The 24,749-nt window shown below is 36.8% G+C and overlaps 1 protein-coding gene and 1 pseudogene across 1 annotated transcript in view; one reads left to right on the top strand and one right to left on the bottom strand.

Moving 5' to 3' along the window:
* The window catches only part of LOC145774910 (uncharacterized), a 40,714-nt gene that overhangs the window by 15,753 nt on the left and 212 nt on the right, over positions 1–24,749 (bottom strand). Inside the window, exons 2-19 of the mRNA XM_082586229.1 lie at positions 23,849–23,998; positions 18,984–19,126; positions 18,550–18,647; positions 17,442–17,539; positions 16,550–16,666; positions 13,884–14,011; positions 13,699–13,773; positions 13,350–13,503; positions 7,587–7,681; positions 7,122–7,193; positions 6,658–6,809; positions 6,186–6,349; positions 5,814–5,952; positions 5,512–5,624; positions 4,870–5,012; positions 3,125–3,287; positions 2,554–2,638; positions 192–284 (exon numbers count right to left, since the gene is read on the bottom strand). Of these exons, the coding sequence (XP_082442355.1) occupies positions 192–284; positions 2,554–2,638; positions 3,125–3,287; positions 4,870–5,012; positions 5,512–5,624; positions 5,814–5,952; positions 6,186–6,349; positions 6,658–6,809; positions 7,122–7,193; positions 7,587–7,681; positions 13,350–13,503; positions 13,699–13,773; positions 13,884–14,011; positions 16,550–16,666; positions 17,442–17,539; positions 18,550–18,647; positions 18,984–19,126; positions 23,849–23,998 (2,182 nt within the window). The remainder of the gene's footprint in view (positions 1–191; positions 285–2,553; positions 2,639–3,124; positions 3,288–4,869; positions 5,013–5,511; positions 5,625–5,813; positions 5,953–6,185; positions 6,350–6,657; positions 6,810–7,121; positions 7,194–7,586; positions 7,682–13,349; positions 13,504–13,698; positions 13,774–13,883; positions 14,012–16,549; positions 16,667–17,441; positions 17,540–18,549; positions 18,648–18,983; positions 19,127–23,848; positions 23,999–24,749) is intronic.
* Positions 15,367–15,871, top strand: LOC145774926 (zinc finger BED domain-containing protein 5-like; annotated as a pseudogene).

Below are 24,749 nucleotides of genomic sequence, written 5' to 3'. Positions count from 1 at the left end.
AAACAAAATCACTACCAAAAAATCACTACCAATCAACTGCAATGTTTGATATATCGGGAAGTTAATTAAAGGGACAAATATCGTGTAACTCTGCAAGAAACAATGCAGTTACATAATTTGTAGGTCGTGACAACAAAAAATATAACGTTATACGTCATTAATCTGACAAAAGTTGATAACGATTTACAAACCGTCTTCGTATTCCTTTTGTAAATTTTGGAACATCTCAGACTGATCTTTAGGGGTGGAGGGAGTTTCTTCTTTTTCATTTTCTGAACTTTCACCTGAAAATGTACAAGCAATCATATACTGACATTAGAAGCCTGTGTACAACTGTACATCGTTGTGTGTTCGACTAAGCTCGTTTCATGCGTTCTTTCACATCTGATTTAAGTTAGTTATAAATGCAAGTTGAGAGGAAAGACATTTTTTGATGAGCAAACGAGCAAATTATCATTGAGTTGAAAATTAAACTTTGAGGTATTTGCCAAATTTACTGTAGCTGACCATTTTATACTCGGGTTTGTTTTTTTTTGTGTGTTGGTTAGTTGCTAGAATTCATATTTAATTAAGTAATTTATCACACACAGTCACACATATTAACATATTCTTTAACTTTGGTGAGAAAACAATAAAAGTTAGTAACGCCATATATGTGCTGTGCTCCCAACTGCAATGGAAATTATCATGGTGGTTTAAAAGTGGAAGTTTTTAGCTTTCCAAAAGATGAAGAATTAAAAGAAGAAATGACTCTATGTAATTAAACGTAAAGATTTTGCTCCAAGTTACTGAAATGAAATGTAATAATGTAGGTGACGTCACCAATCACGCCATCAAGTACCAGCATGATGTTTATGTTTGGGAAGTACATCAACTCATTACCATATAACTTAGAGATGAAGCATGTAGGATTATCAGTTTTATCGCTATTTGCAAATTACTGTTTAATGACATCTGACGTCATCATTTTTTGGAGTCAATACACAATGAATTGGATTCTCCTAATTACTGTATATTGAATCTGTTGACGCATAAATCATCTTTTTACAATAAGAATTAAGTAAGTTATGACGTTTTCAAATCTCGTGAAAACAACTCCCTATTAAAAACAATGCATTTTCAAACCTCGAAAAAATCGCTTCAAGTACTTTTATAAATCGCGATTTTTAGAAATGATGACGATGTCCGATCAAGCTCAAACTTTCAAGAATATCGTTTTATGACTATTCGCAAGAAAGAAAGTTTGCAGTAATGAAATCGGAAAAAAGGTCAAAATTTCGACCCACCTTAATGTGTAAGCTATTCTCTTATAACTGCATTCTAATCACCTGCATGATGTTAATCGTAGACTGTGATAGAAGTTTAAATATGTCCGTGCAACATTTCAAGAATTGTATAGCCCACATAGAATGTGTAATAATTCTCTATGGCTTTTGCATAGCTTATAAAAAACATTGTAATGTCTGTCAATTGTGCTTATTAAGTTTTGCTACAGTTATTTTGGCAGCCGATTGTAGCATCGAATAGACAGCGATAGACACGTGTTTCGCCCATGAAGCTGGGCTCATCAGTATCGCACCGTATTCTTGCCACTTGAGTAATCGACCGCCGCTTTACCAGTCAGTTTAACTCTTATCTTTGTGGAAAGAAAGAGCCAACAAAACCAGCAGGTGCCAGGGGTAGGTCAATGTGAAGAAAGGCGTTCTTCCCGGCTATCAGCACAAGGCTGATTACTCACTAGCACAGCGAGCTGCAGTGACGCTTCGCTAACCAGAACGGTGTAGCTTCCACGCCAGCCATTGAGACCTCCAATTAAACGTTTAAGTTATTTTGGCAGCCGATTGCAGCATCGAATAGACACGATAGACACGTGTCTATCGCTGTCTATTCGATGCTACAATCGGCTGCCAAAATAACTTAAACGTTTAATTGGAGGTCTCAATGGCTGGCGTGGAAGCTACACCGTTCTGGTTAGCGAAGCGTCACTGCAGCTCGCTGTGCTAGTGAGTAATCAGCCTTGTGCTGATAGCCGGGAAGAACGCCTTTCTTCACATTTTGCTACAGTATTGTGGCATTTTGTGATTTATTCATTGTTGCATGATTTTGGCAACACATCATTGATTAAATTTCAAATGAGATCTGACTCTTATTTTTGGATGTGAGCTTAAATGTCAAGACGCTACTACGATCAGGGCAGGATTAGTTGAAGGTTCACGAAATCTACTTTCGTCAATGACAATTCGGGTAACCACTAAAAAGTGAAAGTTAAAGTGACAATTCAATGATACTTGAACTACAAGACTTTGTGAAAACTTCACTAAAAAATCTCAAGAAAGAAAACGAAGATTCGTGTGGCAAGAAAAGGGTGAAAGAAAGCTTTTTCGTTGAATTTTACAAAAAGAACTAAACTATGTATTAAGCACTGCGATGACAAATGCTTATCAAACTCAGCAGCAAAGGCAAGACCTTTGCAGTAATGCCATGAATATCAAAATTTACCAATATGCAAGAACTTCATACTCTAAAGTCTAAATTTAATTGTTCAACACTTACCAATAAAAACAGCACCTTTCTTGGCTTGTTGTTCTTTCAAGGAAGCAACTTCTGCTTTTAGGTCTTTTATTTCATCCGTAGCAGCCTGAAATGAAAGGAGTATTTATCTCAAAAGATATGATCTAATTATTCTCCATGTAAGCTGGACCAAAGACAAATCCTTTCATTTTTGATATCGGTGATTATGAACAAGTGAACCATTGCATACCAGTGCTATGAAACCACATCAAAATAATAAGTGTAAACTTGCACTGACAACAATCGATAAGTTGTCATAATCATTTCTTGTGTTACAACTAATGCTTAAATATTATTACTGTGATATATCGTTCGAAATGCAATAAATTTTTAAAAGCATCTTTTTCAACTCGCTGTTCAAAGCCTTAAAAATAAGATTTTTGACGTAGCAACTCCGAATTCTCATCACGAGGTGACCGCCAAGTTTTTTTGCTAGCATTGCATCAGGTAGATTTGTTTAAACATCAGAATAGCCTTCAATGTTTAGAGAACGTGCCAATCAAAACAAAATTTACACAGTCTTGTACTGTATGAAAGCAATATAGTCACATACGTCAAGCTTATTTTCAAGCTCTTCGCATTCCTCGTCAAGCTTTTCATTGTCTTTCTCTAAAGCCAACTTCTCGTTGTGGATTCTCGTAATGATCCCGTTGGCAAGGGCAACAGAACTCTCGTATTTTTGTTCTCCCTGATTTTCTACACGTTCCAATCTTTCTCTGCAGAGAGACAGAGTAAGGTTTATATGTTGCTGAAGAAAAATGCATCAAAATCATTACAAATTTAAATTAGAGTATAAGCAACAAATCCGCAGATGAAATTGGATAAATATTTGTGTTATTATACCCATTGCAATACTATTAACGATACTACTTTTAAAAATGAAATGTGTGTGCAGCCATGTCGTGCTACTACAACACGCATGATCGTTAAAGCCAATTCGCATGCTGTTTGAAATGGCGTGAAATTCTAGGGCTGCCACGCGTCTACATTTTACAAAAATCTAACGTACAGTAAATCCAACAGGTGCTATTAAACACTACAAGCAGATTAGGCTCATCAATAGAGAAATATCATTTGGCACAGTTGATTAAACCAGCGACTCTCAATCTTTTTTGGCCCGTGGACCATATTTAAAAAAAAATATCCGATGGACCAATTTGCTATGTTGACGCCTCATGAACGCCACTGGTCGAAACTGTATTGCACATAGGTCAGAAAACTCAAGGGCGTGTTCAATCTTAGTCCTTAATAAAATAATACTTAATAAACTAATTAAGCAAACCCTCTTAATTTTCACACTTAAGCTTAACTACTTGAATACACATAATTTTAATTTCAAATTTTATTCTAACAAAACATCATGCACAATTGCACATATTGTTTCAATAAAATGGTAATGTCTGGTAATGTCATGGTAATGTCTCAGTCTTGCCTTCTTAGCAACATGAGCTTCTGACATTTTGTTAGTTTGAAAGCACTGCAGAATACAGTGCTTAATTTAGAGTTTGAAAACGTATAACATGTGACATTCATAAAATAATTTAATTTACATTCAGTGAAACAGCGAATAGCTCTACTCTCCCTACAGAAACTTTGTACCATGAAGAAGCGCAATCTTCATGCATCGACAACACCACAACAATTACAGCAACATAGGATTTATTGATTAGGCCTGCCAGCACTTCACTTATGCCTCAAACAGTTCAATAGCCTACTCGTCAACTGGTAAAATAAGTTCAAAAACTGCTGAGCTTATGCTAATCTAGCACTTCCAGAAAAACCGATTAAAAATCACGAAGTAAACATGATTATCATGTCACGCTGACATACAATCATACATGCTACATAATTTGTTACACCTGTATACAGTCCTTACATAATTAATTTACTGTAGTAAATGATACAATTTTGAAGAATGTATAAAGGATTTATAGAACTCTCTGTGGACCAACAGAAATTCCAGTTTGAGAATCACTGGATTAAACCTCACAAACATCTTCAAATGCAAGAGAAATTACTCATCGCAAAACAAACGTAAACTTATGTACAGTTACAGTATAAAAACATGTAAAGTGTAAACATTTATGAATTCACATTTATGATTAAATATTTTGCTTTAAATGTTATTGGTTCACGGGTTAGTTGAAGACGCCAACAACACAGACAATTAGTCAACCCTGATGTTTCGGGATGAAGACCAGGCCTTTTTAAAGTAAAATAGAAAGAGATGGTTAGTCATAATATAACAAAGCAGAAAGTGAGCCATGAGACACAACTCCGCAGCAAAGTTGTACATACTCATAGTCTTCTTTACAGGAAACAAATTGATTCTTCATTTCCTCCATGCATTCTTCTCTGACTTTTCTTTCGGTAAATAAATTGCTTTCTTTCTCTTCTCTCAAAGCTTGTCGCAAAATTTCGATAGCTTTCAACAATCTTCCCTGGGTGAAAAATAAATTGCTTTCATTGGCGTAAACTGGCATTGACCAAAATTGTGCGGAATTTCTATCCGGATGCATTTCAACAGAGGGTTCCATGTTTTTCGTGTTAATTTTAAACTGCGGCAGCAGAACCAAACAACTGAACTCTAAAGATACAATCAGTCAAAACTGCTTTTCAATACATTTTAAATAAACATTAAAATTTAAATTGCATGATAAATCCAGCAAAAGTAAATTTGTAAAGAGCTACCTTAGATTGAGCTAACTTTAGAAAAAAAAAATGCGAGAGCTTTTTACTCGATGACACGAGTACCAGCATAACCGTGTAGACGCAGTGACAAGTTCAAACATTCAGACTTTAGTAACAGCTCGAGACAAAATTATTTTTTGCAAGGCTTTTAAAAATATGTTTTTGAAAAAAAACAAAAAAACTGCGAAATCAGTGTCAGTCAGCAAAAACGAATAGAATCATCATTTCTATCTCCATCAAATTACTTACTTCCCTTTCCTTCCAATCATCGTAAGTATACTCCTCCTCTTCTTCACTGCTCTCAACATCCGGAGTAGTCGTTTTGCTATCAGCATTTTCATCCTCTGCATCTTCATCTTGTTCTGCATTTAAAAAAATATTTTCTTAAGAATCACAATGTAGATTTGCAGCAAATTTCATGCATGACGCAATGAGCTGCACTGTTGTAGACCACTGTTCCATCATTCAAACGCGAAGACAAAGCATTGCGCCAATTCTGATCCATTGTCAGTATGGTAAAACTAGACTATTTTGTAGATGCCACGTTCCACCTTTAATAGGAGTTGCTGCAGGTTCCCATCCGATGGTGACACGCTTCTGCTTCACAGGAGACGCAGGGTCGTCGCTGCTCGATCGCGAAGATGCGCGAGAGACTCTGGATTGCCGGAATGGCTTATCCGTAACTGTGATCTGCACACAACAGTTTGCTTACATGATATAACGGTACTACTACTATTGCATCAAATTTTTGTGTTTTGTGTCACATTAAAAAACTACAGCAAACGAATATTAATCATCAAAGGTATGAACAATCCAAATACTTTCATTTACGTCTGTATTTGCGATAAAATGGAAGCGCTGCTGTTGAAAAGCGGCACATAAATCTAAGCGAACACCAATTTTTAATTCATTCAGCAACATACTTCGCTTGCAATTGCAGAGAATTTGAGAGCATGTGCTGTTTCATCAAACATAGATGCTCGCTGGTTCACATTCACGATCATACAAGCACGTCCATGACCTTGAAGAATGCTTTGGAACAACCTTGTCAAGCGAGATTCGCGAAAAGGCACCACTTTTGGATTACCTGGAGATCATTATCAGAACAACTTTATACAATGAAATACAGGGATAAATGGTAAGAACTGTACATGAACGCCTAACCCTGGAACAGGCATGGTACACAAAAGAAGAATTCGTATAATGATCATTGCAGAAAAATTGGAATGTTCGCGTATGTGCGATGTGCATGGGTGAATAACAATAAAAGGACTTTTCCAGGCAAGAGTGAAACGTCATATGATATAAAACGCTTCATACTATTAGCATGTGCCGTACTTAAAACGTATTTCTCATATTAAGTTACTTAGCTTACATTCGGAGACCACAACTCACGATTTCTGTGCTGCTGATTGTATCGCAACGCTTCAATGCACTTTCCAAGAGTCAACATCGACGTGTTGATCTTTCCAGCCTCTTTCAGTCTTTCGCCGAAACTGCTCGTCTTTCCCCATCGCTCCGAGCCAGCCAAGTCACAAAAAGACAACCTTAGCAAGTGCTGTGTGTGAATTTGCATATAAACTAGATGCTGAGTAACAACAATAACAATTTTAACGAAAGCACGAGACTTCGAATGAATTTGGGGATACACACCATAATATCTTTTGCCATTCTCAAATTGTCACATAGTGTTAAAAGTTTCAACTAAAATAATGTTAATCATGACTTTCCTAAAGCCTAAAGTTTGCTGGAGTGCTTTAAGACAAAAGCATTTCAGTTGCTTCTTTAATCCTACAAGCGCACAAACAAGGTAAAGCCTTATATTTCCGAAAGGGAGAAAGTTTTCAAATAAAACTTACTGAGATACTCTGACTGTACTTGGTTTGTCCAAATCCTTTGTACAGACAATCTTTATAGAGAATATGCAGTGGCTGGAAAACAGTTATAAGGTTAATTCGCCTTTGTTGTTCAAATAGAAATTAACTGACAAGCTAAAAATCCTTCATGATAAAACATTTTCACAAAAGTTGCACCAAGTTATGCTTGCATGGCGGACTTTTACGAGTGGAATGCAAGCTTCTGCAAAAATAAACCAAGAATTGTAATTGCATAGGTAAAACACAGCATAGGTTCATAGATTCAAAGTCAGAGTGTTTGTCCAAAGTGAAAACAACTATATGAGGTTCAACGCTTTTGCTTCAAAGGCCCCATTTGACAATTCATAGAATCAGGAAAAAATCCGACATGCCATCATGCGTTGATATATCTCTGGGCACTGCAAACCAGCTTTTATAATCACTTGTGTACTCTAAACAACGTATCACCTTCTGCTAGAATTGTGATTGAGATTCGTCTCAGCCATATGCAGGTGATTTTGTCCGATCGTCAAAAGCTTATACATTTCTTCGCGGCTATGAATCTGAGATTAAGAATAGAAAGAAAAAAATTGGAAGGCCTAATAATATTATTACTATTGTTAATTTTCCACTTTTCCATACGATTTTTCGATTTCCTAAAGCATTTCCTCGTGGGAAAGTGATTCAGATGTTCTGATTTCTATGTCTGTAAAGGCAGGCTTGTGCTTTCACTAAAGCTAGTCGTGCTATGGCGAGAAGATTTTTCTTGACTATCACTGATTTTTACTGCCATTTGTCCGAAAGAGTATTAATTGTTATGTTTGGCATATATTGTTTTTCGTTGTGACAGTCAGAAATAAAAACAAACTGAACTGATTTACATGGATTATTTTGTGTTCTTTACATTTATCAATCACACAAAAAACTTGTTTTTCAAGAGCCTCAAACAACAGCGAGGAGATGATTTCGCTGCAGCAAAGAAGTCACAAGTGATAGAGGAAGAGAACTGGAAAAAACAGCAGTTTTCTGCAGCAATTGATGAAGAAATTGACTCTCCTTTCGAACCAGCTGCACCTGGTACATCTGAATGTGACAATGCCCCGGTATTCAGTGATGATCCTGCTCTGCGATCTTTTTCTGTGAACATGTTAGAAAATATTCGCCAAGGCAGTAACTCTTGTGATGTTTCTGTCCGCACTTTTACCCAAACAAAATTAAATTTGGATGCCAACTCACTGTTCTCTTTGATTGGGACCATGCCACGCTTACTGAGTCTATCCTTACTTCACACTTGACCATGGATGAACTAAAGGGTTTGATAAACACAAAGTTTGAATACCCTCACTTTCCTGCCCATACTCAGGCTGTGCAGCGTCTTATTTGGGAAGTCACTAACGACTGTGGAAGTATTGCTGGCCATCAACGACGGGATGGTTTCATTCGGGCGAGAATTGTTTCGCGTAGGGTCTTGCCGAAAGCAGACACGAAATCTGACTTTCTTTCATTGGCTGCAGTATAATGTTTTGATATTCACCACTGTTTCTTGTTCATTGTCTTTATTCTTCATTCGTTTGTGCACGTTTTACAAGCACATATAAAGTTGGTTGGTTGATGTGTAAGCTACCATTGGAGAGTTGCAGTTACTATATCTGTCAAAAAACAAATGTAAATCGGCGAAAACAATCGAATATTAATGCAGTGCGTAGTGTGATTATGTAATACATATTACTACAACAAAACCAAAGTGTCATCTTATGCACAGTGCATTTCTACTCTTGCCATAGAAGTGAAAAAGGCTTTAATATCATCAGTTTTTGCTGACCAAGCAAAAATAGGTTTGCCAGGTGGTTGTTTAATATCTTACCGTACACTAGGGTGTGGCTGGTCCCGTCCAAAAATTAAATACTTTACTAAATCAGCTCTTCTTTTGGCATACTCTGTGGATGGGTGATACAAACTCACCTGCAAAATTTTAGCTGATTTCGACAACATTTAGGTGTAGCACACGGGATTTAAAGATTGCGCAATTACGCAGCACCAAAAATAGTCAAAAATTGCTTGTTTTTTAACATTTTTCAATAATACAAGCTGCATATTTTCAACTATAAAATGTATTATTGGCCTATGTCAAAGTAAGTATTGTTTGCATTATAATATTTGGGTATTATTGTGATAATTTATTTGCTTTTTCTCCTAATTTCCATAAATTTTTGGAATTTTTTTTCGTCGAAGCAACGAAAAACTTCGATTTTTGAAAATTTGTCATTTCATACAGACACCGTACTACACAAACACAGTTAAAACCAATATTAAATATAATACACATTAGCATAGCAACAATGTTTATAATGTATACAGAAACCAGGTTTTTGAACTATCTCCAGAGGAACGTTTACGCTGATTAGGAAGAACCTTTCGATCATTCTCAACAACTTGGAGAATGTTCTGATACTTTTCTTCAGTTTTGGAGTGATGTAAGAAATCAGAAGCAAGCTTCACCCCTCTTTCAGCAGTATCATTTGAAACGTTCACTGTTGATAATAGCTTTATACTTTGTTGATAAGAAGCATCAGACTCCCAACTTTCAACGGGTAGTTCAAGGAATGCTGTATCAATTGTAAACAAATCAAAAAACATCCATGAATCAGCGCCGACAAATTGATCTAAAGAAGATGACGATGATACCTCCTTGAGAAACTGTGGTTTTCCATAACCTTTTTCAGCAGAGAAACCAATTCGGTTGATGAATTTTGTACCTTTATCAAAGCTCTTAAGTTATGTTGCATTTTTTTCCTTTGAGGACAAGTTAACCTTTGAACTAAACAGGGAAAATGGTATCAAATCTTCTGTAAAGTACCAATGATGCTTTGCAAATGACGCGATTGCGATAGTGGAAATTTCTTCATCAACATCTTTATATGCGAAAAATTTACTTATTAGTTCCAGGTCATTGTAAGGTGCATCAACTGCAATTTGACAAGTAAACCACCATGGCACATACACAAACACTATGAAATTTACAAATCGATTTAACTTTAAAAATTGTGATGATGACAAAATTACATTTTTTTTCAATTCAGTTTTAATCTTGTTTTCAAAAAGAACAATCTTAATTGCATACAAAACTCGTGCCATCCACCGTGCCTGATGGAGTGCACCAGGCTTTAACATCGTGTAATTATCCAAGTTCCACTAAGTTTGAGCCAGCGTATATCAATGAAAGTTGCAACATCTCTCTGTAGTCATCCCTGCACCGAAATCTCGTATTTGCAGCCATCATAGAGGTAGCTGTTTCAATTAGTTGTGCTTTACAGTCGTATAAAAACTCTGCATTATTAACATCTTTCCAATTGAAAACATTTAATTCCGCAAAATCCTGATTTGTAATACTGTCCCAGTTTGTTTTAAAGCGATTAAATAAAGTGTAATTTGGTCCTCTAGATGCTTCAATTTTGAGTTTGTCATATACATGAGTTAATATGATTTCACCAACATGGTGTCTGCAAGCAAACCACAGTAAACCTTTATTCAACTTATCCTGAATATCTATACAAGCTCCACTTTTGTGCCCGGTGTTCGATGCAGTTGTATCAAAAACCATTCCTGCAATTGAAGTTTCACTCACATTCCATGTTTTAAGGAGTGAATAGGTAACTTCTGCAATAGAAGGCCCGGTTTGGCCTGCATCTTGGTGTGTATGCATTGCCAAGAAGTTTGGAATTTCCATTACCACTAATTAAAATTGGGATGCTCTCAATTGTTTTGTCCTTGTTGTTCAGTGTATCCATTAGCTTCCCGTCCCAATGTATTAATCCAACTTCTGGTGACTTCCATGTTTCCCGGATGCATTCTGCAATTTTCTTACTTGATGTAATCCTATAACGATATGACTGAGAACAGTGTAGATTGACTTTTTTGGGATTACCAGAGCAGGCAACAATAAATGACTCAAGCAGCGCAGATAAAGCAGTTGGAGAGATATTGTTGCGAATAGCAGTAGAATTTATTACTGGTGACTTTAAAACATCATGGGGAACAAATATGTTAGTTCCAGTTTTCACCGTTCTATCGTGAGACTTTTTGGGTTCTAAACTAACAGCCATGTCATGAATATCCCAATCATTATCCTCAGCTTCTGATTCCGTGAGTATGATATATTACATAGTGTTGATGTCGATGGTTCTTGGTTCGTAGCTTCAAAGACTTTTTGTTTTGATTTAGTTTGTCTCAATTCTCGCTTCTTTTCAATTTTTGTTTGGACTTTATTTATTCCGGCTATTAATTGCTTTTCGGTTTGACATCATATCCAATAGAAATGCTGTGTCTTCATGAAATTGGACATTTTCTTCAGCCTTTTTACCTACTTTAGATTTCGTCATATTAGCAATAGGGTTTTTTATCCAGAATGGCATATCAATGCACAATCAAGCTAGAATAGATAACAATTGGCTATTATGACATATACCTTAATGGAAATTTACCAAAACACGCTTGTAAAATTCTATGTAATGAACTATTAGCTGGGACATTGTATTGAAAAACTTAAAAATCATGTTTTTTTAATTAACTTGAAAAATTGAACAGCTGGAACTTACTTTGACGACAAAAAATCTATAAAAATTGAGAAAAAAACAAATAAATTATCACAGTAACACCCAAATATTATAATACAAACAATACTTTACTTTGACATAGGCCAATAATACATTTTATAGTTGAAAATATGCTTGTATTATTGAAAAATGTTTAAAAACAAGCAATTTTTTACTATTTTGGTGCCGCGTGATTGCGCAATCTTTAAATCCCGTGTGCTACACCTAAATGTTGTCGAAATCAACTAAAATTTTGCAGGTGAGTTTGTATCACCCATCCACAGAGTATGCCAAAAGAAGAGCTGATTTGAATAACATAAGGAGACCAGCCACACCCTACCGTACACCGCCAGACTTTACCAAAAAGGGCAACTAGCAGTCGCATCATATGTAATTGTTGTTGTGGTTGTTAAAGTTGGAAATTTTTACAATTTAAAAAAGATAAACAAAGTTTTTTCTTAAAAAAAATTGTACCTGGCAACTCTGTGCTGGCAACAAATGCCAAAGACAAAATCGACTACATGTTTAAGGTTACTAAATATTTTTGCGTGAAATTTTACAGAAATACTCTACATAGCAATAATCACCCTGTGTGATAATTCGATTTTTGATTTTTTTAAATTTCACATCGCCTTACTCGTCACTGTACATGTACAGTGACGAGTGTCTCAGCATGGTAAGGCAGAAGATGGAATATCTTCTTTAATTTACAACTAAGTTTTTCTATGCCATGGCCAAAATTGGCCATCCATTACGCGGGGGCAGGGGGCGGCATCCCTTCGGGTCTGAGACAAAGGGGGCGAGATATGTCTGGCCCCTTCGGTCTTTTTGATAATATTTTTTTTAAATGTACTATTATTCATAAAAAATTCTTAATTATTTAAAAAAAAACATTAACAACTTGTCAGAAAACTGCCGGTTTTGCACTGTTAACGCAAATGCACAAGCTCCCTCAAATTCCAAAAGTAGGTTTCGCCGAAAGTAATAAGTGCTTTGGTGATTTACACTTTGCTCTAATTCATCGAATTAGACATTATCTAGTTGTCCAATTCTGGACTATGGCCCATGAATTATCAACCAACAACATTTATGAATTTATCTTTCAATCAGAATTTGGGCATTTATCACTGGCATCTTCGGCTCTTCGCTGGTTCATTGGGAAATTGTCTGCTTTGAAAACAGAAAATTTATCCTAGGTTGAGAATCCCTGATTAAACATTTGTCTTTCGCATTGTTTTCGTTCCAATCCACACAGTGCTTGGAATTTGCAGAAATTAACCCATGTACTCCTGAATTCGAGTTCTTTTGTTCATTTGTAAAAATTGCTAAATGAACAAACGTTCATTGTTAAATCAAGAATGAGACGCTGTACCAAAACTAACCGAATTTATTCAAGGCCTGGCAAGGACGAAACCGTAAACTCCATATCCCGGTTTAAACTTAAAGCTTTGTTGGCATAAATTATGAGTTTATAGTTTGAAAAAGACACTGAAACAATTTCTAGCTAAAAAATTGTTTCAAATCATTAAAAACATTCTTTAGGCGACTCTTCAAGTTTCAACTTAATAGAGTCACTTACTGAATACTGATATATTGAAAAAGTATAGAAAACTTGAAAATTTCTAGGTTAACTTCATACCTGGATTTCGCTCAAGTCTTTAACAAAAGGAAGCCCCTTATGTTCGCCCAACCTTAGCGCGGGGCGACGAGCGTTCTTGCCCTTTGACATTGGCCGCAATAAGTCATAAATGTATTCCTTGTAGATTTCAATGAAGGAAACAAAAATAACAAACCTAAAAAAAGATTGCATCGACGCTTCACACAATGAACGTTTGTGACAAAATTAAGGCATAAAATTAACTTATCTTTGCTGAATTATCATGCATCTACGCCATGGTCTACTACGCCAATCAAGGCTTTTTTTCTTTTCTATCAAACCATTCTACACAGTGTTCACGAAAAAAAGGCATACACACTTTTTCACTTACTTCACAGGTCCCAACGAGGACACATCCACAATACTATCATCTGCTTGGTTTTCTACAAATTCGAGAAAAGAAGACCTGAAACATACCGACAGTATACGTGATTGCCGTATATTACTCACGTTTTGCGTCTCATTTCGTTAGAAAAAATATTATATTTTTGCATTTTATTCCCAAAAATTCTATACCTTTTAGAGGTTCTTTTTGTTTCTTCCATTGTTGAGTTATTAGTTGTGGACAGTTCGCCACACGAAGAACTTGCCGATGCGACTGAGACTTGGTTCAAACTATCCTGATGATCACAACGGATTTCCATCTGATATTACACTTTTCATCAGTGATGCATATTATATAATATACAAAAATGATGTTATATTTAATTTAATATTCAGTTATTCACCCACAGCCGTACATGAATGGAATTTAGCATTAGCAAGCAATGTGGAATACACCGATTTGATAGGTTTGGAATCACAAACAAAACTATGAAATCTCACTTATCTTGATCAACTCGGGTTAAACGTTAGTCAGGTTGTTGCTTATTGATGGGCACAAAGCCTAACCGAGGGCGTGTACCTACTTTCCGTCACAGGCCACATTGTACAAGCCTTAAAGCAGCCGGCGGCCATGGCCGCTAAGTAGTGCTCGAATGACCGCCGGTGCTACCTCCTCAGTCGGCCAAGTTTGTCTGCCGGTTTCTTCTAGCCAATTACTAATTAGTTAATTTCGCAATAGAATGATCGTAGATTAACTGTCGAAAATATGTAGTATCAAAGAGTGACGCAGAATTAGGTCAGCGCGTCATAATCACAACTGTTGTATTGTGCGGGAATATTTGCTATTGATGGAATATATCTAGCTGCAATCACCAGCGCTGTAAGTCTTGCTTGTAATTCCCGACGTTTATTTGAACAAAGTATTAATCCGAAGTGCTTGCACGTCTAGAGCGAGACCGAACGTTTGTTCACCACACTCAGACAGATCAAGACGTATTTGAGGTCAACAATGACCCAAACCAGGCTAAACCACGTGTGTGTGTGCCGAACGTACACAAAGAAAAAGTCGATCGCTTCGACAGAGAAAAAGCTGATCACAGAATTTATTGCGAAAACATCAGTTCGAAAAAATAAGTTTTGTGGTTGAATTGTTGTATGTTAGTTTGTTTCGCTGTTTTCAGTTCTTTCGTTGGTTGTCATTTGATGTTTATGCGTGTGATATTCTGATATAACTGCACCCCCGGCAATTTCTAAAACTCTACGCCTATGGTTGAAACAATTTACTGAGCAGCGAGCAGTTGAAACAATTTTGTGTCGTTAGATCAGTGGTTCTCAAACTGTAGTATGCGTACCACTAGTGGTACGCGAGAGCTTTTTAAGTGGTACGCAAAGAGTTCGGCGGTTTTTGTTGTATTTAGTCTACTCTATACAATTTGCCGCATACAAATTACTGACATTTTTCAAAGAGAAAAACCACGACTTTAAAGATGATTTGGAGAACATTGAGTTTATCTCACGGCTGGCCTACTTGTCGGATATTTTCCAGGCTTTTAACTTTGTGAATCTTTCGTTCCAAGGATCGAACAACAATATCACTGTTTTTATTACAAAGCTGGAAGCATTCATTCGCAAACTAGATATCTGGACTAAAAACGTGGAGAGCAAACAGTACGGAATGTTCAAACTCCTTACCACTCTTCCAGTGGACCCCAGTAATAAATTATCTCGAAAATTGGTGATCACCTTAAGCTGCTCAGAACAGAATTAATGCATTATTTCCCAGATTTAGTAAGTTGCACCTACGCTGTCAATCCATTCTGCATCGATCCAGCTCTTCTACCAGGAGGAACGGGAGAACAAGAAGAGATAATTGATATTCAAGTTGACGAATGACGAGGCAGCAAAAGCAAAGCAGAAGGAATGCTCTCCTATAGATTTCTGGCTAATCATGGGTTCCACTTACCCAACATTGGCCCGATATGCTGTCCCTCAGTTACTCGTTTTCCCTTCTACAAGGGAGTGTGAGCAAGGGTTCTCGGCCTTGATGGCTATTAAGTCCAAGAGGCGAAATCGTCTAATTGCACCTGGACAGTGGACATGATTTCCGATGTGCTGTGAGTAAGGTTGTACCCCGGATAGACATGTTTGTGCAGAGGAAACAGTTGCGTCCATTGCATTAAATTGTATTATCTTGCTATTCTTTGGTGTTATGGTATAGTAATACGGTAACTAATAAATACCAGCCAGGTGGTACGCAGTGTATTAAAAAACAAATGAGCGGTACGCGATTGAAAAAAGTTTGAGAAACACTGCGTTAGATGGTCCGCAATACCGGATTACAATCCCGATAAAGCAGTTATTGCGTGGTACAACCATTCTATTTCAGGACGTCGCCCAGAGTTCAACAACGCTAAGTGATCATTTTAGCATTGTTGCAAGTTTAATTCTATTTACTTGTGCTATCGTTAGTTGTATTTTGGCCTCCAAGGACTCTGACTTGGCCACCGAGAAGGAGCTCTCGGGAGGCCACGATGGCTGCCGAAAAAAAAAACACAAGTTTTAAGGCCTGTACTGAAGACTCACATTTGTAAGTCTATTTGAGATTAACATTTTAGTTACACGCTTCAGCGCTCGTTCGGTTTCGTATAACTGTCGTATGTATGCAAAGAAATCACAAACAAGGGAGGGGGTCTATAATCTGTGGACTCCATGTGCATACATCATGTTTTAAAAATATTGAAAGCGAAAGCCCAAGTAAATCCTAACCACTTATGATTAATCCATCATTCAGATCCTACAACACATGAACATGACAACGAGGCATATTAAAATTGCAAAGACAAACCATCACGTGTTACCTGACTTGATGGGTCGGCAAAAGCTAGCACCTCGTCTTTCCGTCTCTGCAGTTTCGCTTTTTGAGCTTCACCGATTACTGTGACGTCGTTGGCCATGCGCAAGTGTAAGTTAGAATCCTGAAACGATAAAAGTTTCAATTGCCGACGAGGGAGTGGTCGCTGGTCGGACTTGTCAATAGGTAAAAACAATGAACACCCGACCAAAATTGCAAATAGAAAACTTAAATATTGTTAATAACAAGTAAATTGTTAAATCAATGCACAACATGTAGAAAATACATGAATATCTGTTGTAAAAAAATACTTGCAAAAACGATAAACAACAGATGATTCCCATTACTAAGTTCAGGTTGAAATAAAAACCAATTGCGAGTTGCATGGTTACACAATCAGTGGCCTAATCGTAGAACATTGACGTGTGTGTTTATTTGGTTATTTTTATATATTTTATTTGTCTTGTATTGGTGTGTAATAAATTACGTTGTCACTCCATCTATGTATAAATAACTATATGTAACATAATCTATAAATTAATATTTAATAATTATCGTTGTTACTCTGCTTACGCGCAAAAGAATTTGTTTCAAACAAAAGTTTAACTAACGTTCATTCTGACAGACATTTTAGACAAAACAAAAAAGTATTCTCCAAAGAAGTTTGTTACACCTAGAGACTAGAGTTAGTTAACAACAACAACAACAACAACAACATGAAAGCAGCGAAATTAAATGAAAATAACAGCGTTCAAGCTGTTTTGAACAAAGGACCAATAATCCTGTTCAAGAAAAACAGGGCCAGACAGTGAAATCCGTCATCTTTACATTGATTCAACGTCTACGTTGAATCAATGTAAAAATGACGGATTTAGCTGTCTGTGATGCAACTGACAAACCTTTGCCACGTGATCTCCAATACTGTTGAATATGACATCAATGGAGCGAGGCATGATGCCTTCGTTCCCAGGTTCTCCCTGCATCGTGAAGGTTTTACCTGACGGCAGAAACAAGAGCGAATTTGAAACACAATTCGAAAGTAACACCAAACCATGACATTTTTGAGCGAAGTTAAGTACCGTAGTAGGCTATGTGCCTTATTGTTTATAACCCACTTTTTGAAAATAATCTTTTAGTGTAGTTCTTTTTTGTTCTAAGAAATTAGCGTTGAACCAAACAATTTTGTGGTCTGAAGTTATTGAATGTTTACAAATAGTGGATTTCTTTGGTCGTTGATATTTAACAGTTCTTTTGTGCTCGCTAACTCTTGATTTAAGATCTCGTTTTGTCTAACCCTGATTAAAGTGTTTAAATGGTCACATGTTCTTACCAGGAATGATGGTCAAACCTTTCCTTCAGTTTATAAAAAAAATACTTGATTTGCGGCTACGTATTTGATTGCCCAGATGTTTCACAAAAATGTTTCAATTTTTTTAACTTCATTGATTTAACGTTGTAATGATATCTACCGTTTTCACCAAGTGTCAGGAGTTTTTATCAGGTGTTTCATCTGTTATTCACCAAGTTAACTTTTCACTACATCCACTCGCTTGTCTCCAATCCTTCTGTCTTCTCACATTGATTCAAAAATTCTTAACGTTGAGTCAAACAGAGAAATATAAATATACTGGTGTCTGAACAGTACAGCACATTATGTATCATTTGCGTTTGTCAATCACATTGAGCGGCAATTTTGTGCGTTTTAAACTGCATCCTACAAAATTTCTTTATTTAGTTTAATATGCTTCTGGGTTGTGCCATTTGCTTTTAAACAGGTGGTTTTACCTGTTTCAGGCCCTTGATCAAGTCAGTCGTGCTGGGAATAAAAGCTAGTTATCATTCTATATCCTGAATGGACTTGCGATAGTCTAACTATGGACTACAGTCACCAGAAGAACGCAAGAACTTAAAATGCCTGGTGATCAGCCTCGTTCTTTGTAGTAGGCTACAACATTTGCATTTAAAAGATGACACGATTTAGAAAAGCATACGAACAAAGCAGCTTACCTGAAGACGTCACACCATAAGTAAAAATCAACGCATTTTGTCCTTTGATAAAATCGTCTACTACTTTCAATGCAGTCGACTCAAAAAAATCTTTTTGCCTGAAATTTAGAAAATATTATACTATTAAAATTTCCAAGCACAATTTCATAAGAAAGCAGTTGTATCTGCTTGGCAATTGGCATTCTGCAGAAATTTAAAAATACAAACAAGTGAATCGGAAATCGATTATCATATATTCTATTCTAAGGTGCACTCACAACAATCAGCATAGATACCTATTACCTAATGTTAGCAATGCTGCACATAAACTCTATACTAGTCTACGATTACGGGAACAATGAACCAAAAACATAAGTTCACAATTCTTCCGAGCTTACAATATAAAACAAGCTGTACTTTTAATTAATCAGTTGAAATCCATGAAACGCACATACCCGGTTACTGGAGAAAACACCTTTGTAAAGGAATATGTCGAAGTGGCTGCTCCAGAACCTCGAATACTGGCTCTATATTTGCACGACTCTTTTGGTGGGTGTAGAGCCAACGTGTGACTATTTTCACCTAACTCTATACAGTTCTGCAATGTACAACAGTGATTACTTACAAATAAAGATACTCTTCTTTAGAGCTCGACCGATATATCGGTCAGCCGATATGTATCGGCCGATATCAGGTGTAGCCAATATATCGTATCGGCTATTTTTCGCCGATAAACATCGGCCAGCAAAAGCACACTCAAAACCAGCCATGCATGCCTTTAGAAGAAAACGTGCTTGTATTGCACAAACAATTGCTGTGAGAATATAATTTCCCGCCCATTCTAGTGCGAGCATCTAGAAAATGTTAATACTGTATCCCTTAGCTTGAATTCAAGCAGGAAAAACTTCGAGTTTTACGTTGCTTCAACGATTGATGACATTGAATCAGTGTAACAAAGGTGAATTTTTCGCTAAGAATCGATGGGAGTGCGGGTGTACTTCTACACTAACCACGCACAGCTTATTTCAAGTCTTACGTCATAATGCCTGGCTTTGATCTCCGAGTGATATTGATAAGGCAAGATTCGTTACAAAATGAGATCGTACGAGTAGGCTATCGCAGCAAAATTTGTCAAGTTTTGGTATTACAGTAAGAAAGAAAAGGTCCAGGGAAAATTAACTTTTGTTCACATGACACGCAAAAATAAACCCAAAGAAAAAATCCTAGTGAAACTTTGCACAGAAGAAAATAGTAGCGTCATTGTAGAAGTTGCAAAAATAAAGAAAAAATCCTGGTGAAACTTTGCACAGAAGAAAATAGTAGCGTCATTATAGAAGTTTTCCGATTCGTGCCCAGAGCATTGTGACGCAAGAAGCCACACGACCTCTTTCGGTGGAAGTTATGCGGCGTAATTAAGCAAGCAACCACCTGCGCCGAGTCCCGGGCGGGTGGGCCGCGCCCGCCGGACATTTCAGGAATTAAAAAAAAAAATTAATTCAATTTTAAGTCCAAAAATTTCTGTAACCATCTGCCACCTTCTAATACTGGCCTACTTACCTTATTCGCAAGGTTTTGTCGCCATATGATAGGCCCTACTAGACCTACTAATTAAGCGATTAGTTTTCGTCAATTATTGCCATGTTACATTCATGCAACGTTAAACAACGTTGATTCGCCGTTAAACGAGCAAAAGTGTCCAGCCGCGACTTTTGTCTCCACTCTGCCACTCGTAAGCCCAGTGCTATAAATCAAGTAAATTGCGCAAACCTGTGAGGAACTTCATTCGCAGCAAAAGTCTGACCGCAATTTCCACTGCTGTTACATCGTCAGATGTTAAATCGGTGTAAAAACTGTAGCATTGTTCTTCAAAGGAGTAATTTTCTCTCAAACGACGTCATCAATTAACTCTGCTGCTAAAATGCTCTATGTTGTCGTCTCAACCATCACACTTGCGTCTGTTACGTCACTGATATTAAACTGTGCACTACTGAACAGTGCACACGTGTTGGTTTGGCCGGATGAAACCGTTGGTTGTCACTCATTAGTTGCAATTCAGCTCCTTCGTTAACTGTTCTATTGTAGATTCAATGTAAGCTCGGTTCAATAGCGCAGTTTATCGCTAGATATTTGCAATTTATAGTAGTAGGAACTAGGAAGCCTAGATCTTGGACCTTGGTGGCAGGAAAACAACAGTGGAGTTCTACATTATTATTGGTGATCACGACGTGACGTGACAGTATGTGTTCGCCCGCCCAGCTATTTTGAAAACTCGGCGCCTATGACAGCAACCAATGCATAAACTTTCTTGGACTGGTTTGTTGCTTAATAACCTTGTTGGTAACAAATTTTTCGTAATTGATATATATCGGCCGATATATATCGGTATCCATAGGCGTAGAGTTTTAGAAATTACCGGGGGTGCAGTTATATCAGAATACTGTATCACACGCATAAACATCAAATACCGTATATACCCGAGTATAGGTCGAGATTTTTCGCAAGTGATTTTCACCTTAAAAAGCAGGTTCGACTTATAGACTACACGGGACAAGCTGTTGTCTCCAGCTCGACAGCCTTCAAAATTAATGCATTTTTGCTACAGAAAAATCATTGCCGACGTAGATTACGGGTTGTGAAATGGCGTCGGCCGAAGTAAAAGTTTTAAATACATTTATTTGCAGTGATTCAAATTTAATGATTTCTTGTCAATTCTAAACTTTATACGCTTGTTAACCGATCAATTTTGTATTTTTGCGTGTAGGATATAATCGTTCTTATTACGTAACATTCCATGATCGTTGAAGTCGATGTCAAACCTTAGCGGCCGCATAAAACAACGATGTCAGGTTGGCTAGGTGATAATAGCAAGATCATTGTTGATAATACTCTGCTTGGTAAAACATGCTGACATCACAAAAAGAATTATGACTCAGCATCCTCAACTGACACCTCAACCAACTGAAAATGTGATGTGGTAAGAGACCTCGTTATTGCAGGCAATATCTGTGACCAAGACTATCAAAGACCTTTTCTTTTATCGGTTTTCGATTTAATTCTCACACATTGCAAACTATCTTTGCTTCAAGAACATCGTGGGGAGTCATAATAGCACATTTGGCTGGCCTAGTTTTGTTTGAGTTCAACCACTCAGATCAGAAGTTACAGTTTTTCCTTTGCACTACTGAATAAGCTTTTTCACTCGAGATAAACAATTGCTGGCGGACATTAGCCCATTTTTTTACATTAATTCAATGTCTGCCAGTGTTGAATGTCCATGTGTTAATGAGCGGAATTCGATTCTCGTGCTCTGATTCAAAACAATGCATTCTGTTGAATCATAATTGATCTCATTGCGGGAAGACCTTGTTGAAAATAGTGCGTCTAATTTAGCGGGTTTACTTATTATTGCCGTGAATAGTGTCACGTGACTATTCCAGCAGCGTAAGGTACTGTACGCTCTGCTTTGGAATTTCCTCACCCTATGCCAATACCGACAAGAGCAGGGGGTGCGCCGCACCCCTGCACCCCCTTACTCTACGCCAGTGTCGGTATCGGCCTAAAAATTTCATAAATATCGGTATCGGCCTGAAAAAGTGATATCGGTCGAGCTCTACTCTTCTTGCAAATAAGATGATAGCAGTCACATCAATCTATCTTGGTACTGCAGCCATTGAATGATACTAAAGAGACATTATAAGGCAGACAAGGTCGGAATGAAGAAGGAAGATGGAATAAACACAATGAAATAAAAAGGGTGAAAACAGAAGCTGCAAAAAATGAATCAACGGATTCCACCAGCGAGGACAAAATCGAATTTCAATGATGGTGATATAATAGATTAGTTGTAATGGGGTTGATATACATAATTGATTATAAAATGTTGGCTATTTATAAAATCCAACCACTACAAAAGATGGCAATGTTATGTTGGGTTCTTCAACGGGTCTGCTACTATTCGGTGAGTCCGATTCGGTGAGTTCCTAACCTCTAACCCTAACACGGCAATGATAATTAGGCTACGGTACCTGATAATTAAAAAAAAAAATTGAAAAAATTCCCCGCTACGGGATCGGACTCACCGAATCAGACTCACCGAAACGGGCCATTCCGTTCTTCAACAAGGTTATAACTTAAGTTATATAACATAGGTCATTCCTGACAATTCAACCTAATAAACAACATTTTAAACACCACCATCTCTGATTTTCTGCAAACCAAGGTCGAAATTTAAAAATAACTACAGTACACAAACAGAAAATTAAAAAAATTCACTGTACAGTGTACAATTATACCTTATATATACGTTGACATTAGTCAAGCGGTTGCAGAGATATTTAATTTTAAATCCAACGATCTTGCAAAATTTGTCAGACAGGAAATAATTTCAAAGTGCCATAACTCATAGAATTTCCGTCCGATTAGGGTATAGTTTTACATTAGCTAGACTTTACCTACAGACATCGTTTGTGCTATTTTCATCTAAATCAGAGATGGTGATGTTTAAGCCAGTGGTCGAATTGAGAAGGGTTGACTCCCATATTATGCCAAGAAACAGTAAGAGACTCAAGACATCTATTTTTAAACAACCCACAAAAATCTACAGTACCGGTAACAAACGTATAACAAACTGCATTAACAAAAGGATTAAGTCTTTGTCAAAGAAATATTTTGTGCAAGCTCAAAAAATAAATACCGGCATGTTCAATCATGTAATATTACTTGGCTTTATATGTCTAATGCTTATTGCTTATGGTACAAGACGAGTTTTTTACCAAAACTCTATTCACCATTGAGGCTACTTGTTGAATTAGAAGTTTCATATATATTCTAACTACTGTAGACGCCTATTTAAGAAGGTTATACTTACAATTCACAGAAAGTGTAAAAACTTGTACATCTATTTAACATCAAATGACATGACATAACAAGCAAAAAATCAATTTTGCAGTTCAAGCTTTTTCATGGCAAAATATACAATATGATTTTTACAAGTCTTAAGTTCAAGGAATAACTTTTCAAGTTAACAACCCCTGGTAAGATCTAATCCACAGCAATTAAAGCTTTGTCATTCCTGGAAACGTAAATATGATGCAACTAATGCAGTGTAAGTGGTTTGCTTTTTAAGACCAAGTATTACAACTGGATTGTGTGTTGAGCTAATAGGCTATTATATAACAATGCTTGTGCTTGCGTTGCCTAAAATATAACAATGTTTTGTTTATTATGTCAACATGCAATGCAAGAAAACAAAACTCTGACAGATAATCAGGTGGTGAAAAGCACAACTTTTATCTCTAATATACAATATTCAAAGTTTCACCTGATCTTCATTTGATTTCACTTCCTCATCTGAAAGTGGTCGTACTCGGACATACACTTTCATGTACTCAGACCCATTGATATAGACATCTTGACTGAGCCGTGATATCATACTTTTTACTCGTGGTGTTTCAAATTCTTTTGCTAAGTTCTGCAACAACCATCAATAAAAGAAATTAAATATATGCACACTTATGTATTTAAGGTATTAAGGTTTATTACATTTAAGTACATTCACTTGATTGCACAGTGCACACTGCACAGCCAGTGCCAGGTAAGCATCCTCACTGTGACAGCAGGTGGTTTAGGTGTGGAGTCACTTTGATTTGTTGCATATATAATTGATTACAGTATAATGCACTATTTCGAGTACAGTGTATTGGGTGTATTGTGGTTGCAAGCGCACTAACACTCGAACAGGCCATGGACAGAGATGGAGATAAGTGATGAAGACAATCGCTGCAAAGACAGAATCGGCTCCCACTAGTTGGTACAAAACCGAACTTGGATGATTGCAAGTAACAGGTAGGTGCAATAATATTGATAACACAACAAAACATTCTTGCAAAATAATAGAGGGTACCATATACACTCAATTATATATAGGTCAAAATTTTCGGAAGTGGTTTTCACCTTAAAAAATGCTTGTTTGAATTACAGTATTACATATCACAAAAAGTAAAAATCATGCACAATTTTTATCTTCCTGATCCACTATCATATTATTACTATCTATCATATTATGATATAATTTTTTCATCCACATAAGTGCGTATCATCCCACAGGTTGAAAAGCACTGGTTTAGTGGTGGTCCTATATTATTCAACATGACTTCCTCTTAAAATTAAATACTAGAAATCCATCACAATGAAATTGCAAAAGATTAAGCAGAAGGCAGTTA

The sequence above is a fragment of the Aplidium turbinatum genome, chromosome 1 (genome assembly GCF_918807975.1).
Source record: "Aplidium turbinatum chromosome 1, kaAplTurb1.1, whole genome shotgun sequence".
Classification (NCBI taxonomy): Eukaryota; Metazoa; Chordata; class Ascidiacea; order Aplousobranchia; family Polyclinidae; genus Aplidium; species Aplidium turbinatum.
The sequence above is the reverse complement of the archived record's forward strand: the minus strand, read 5'-3'. Positions and strand labels throughout refer to the sequence as shown.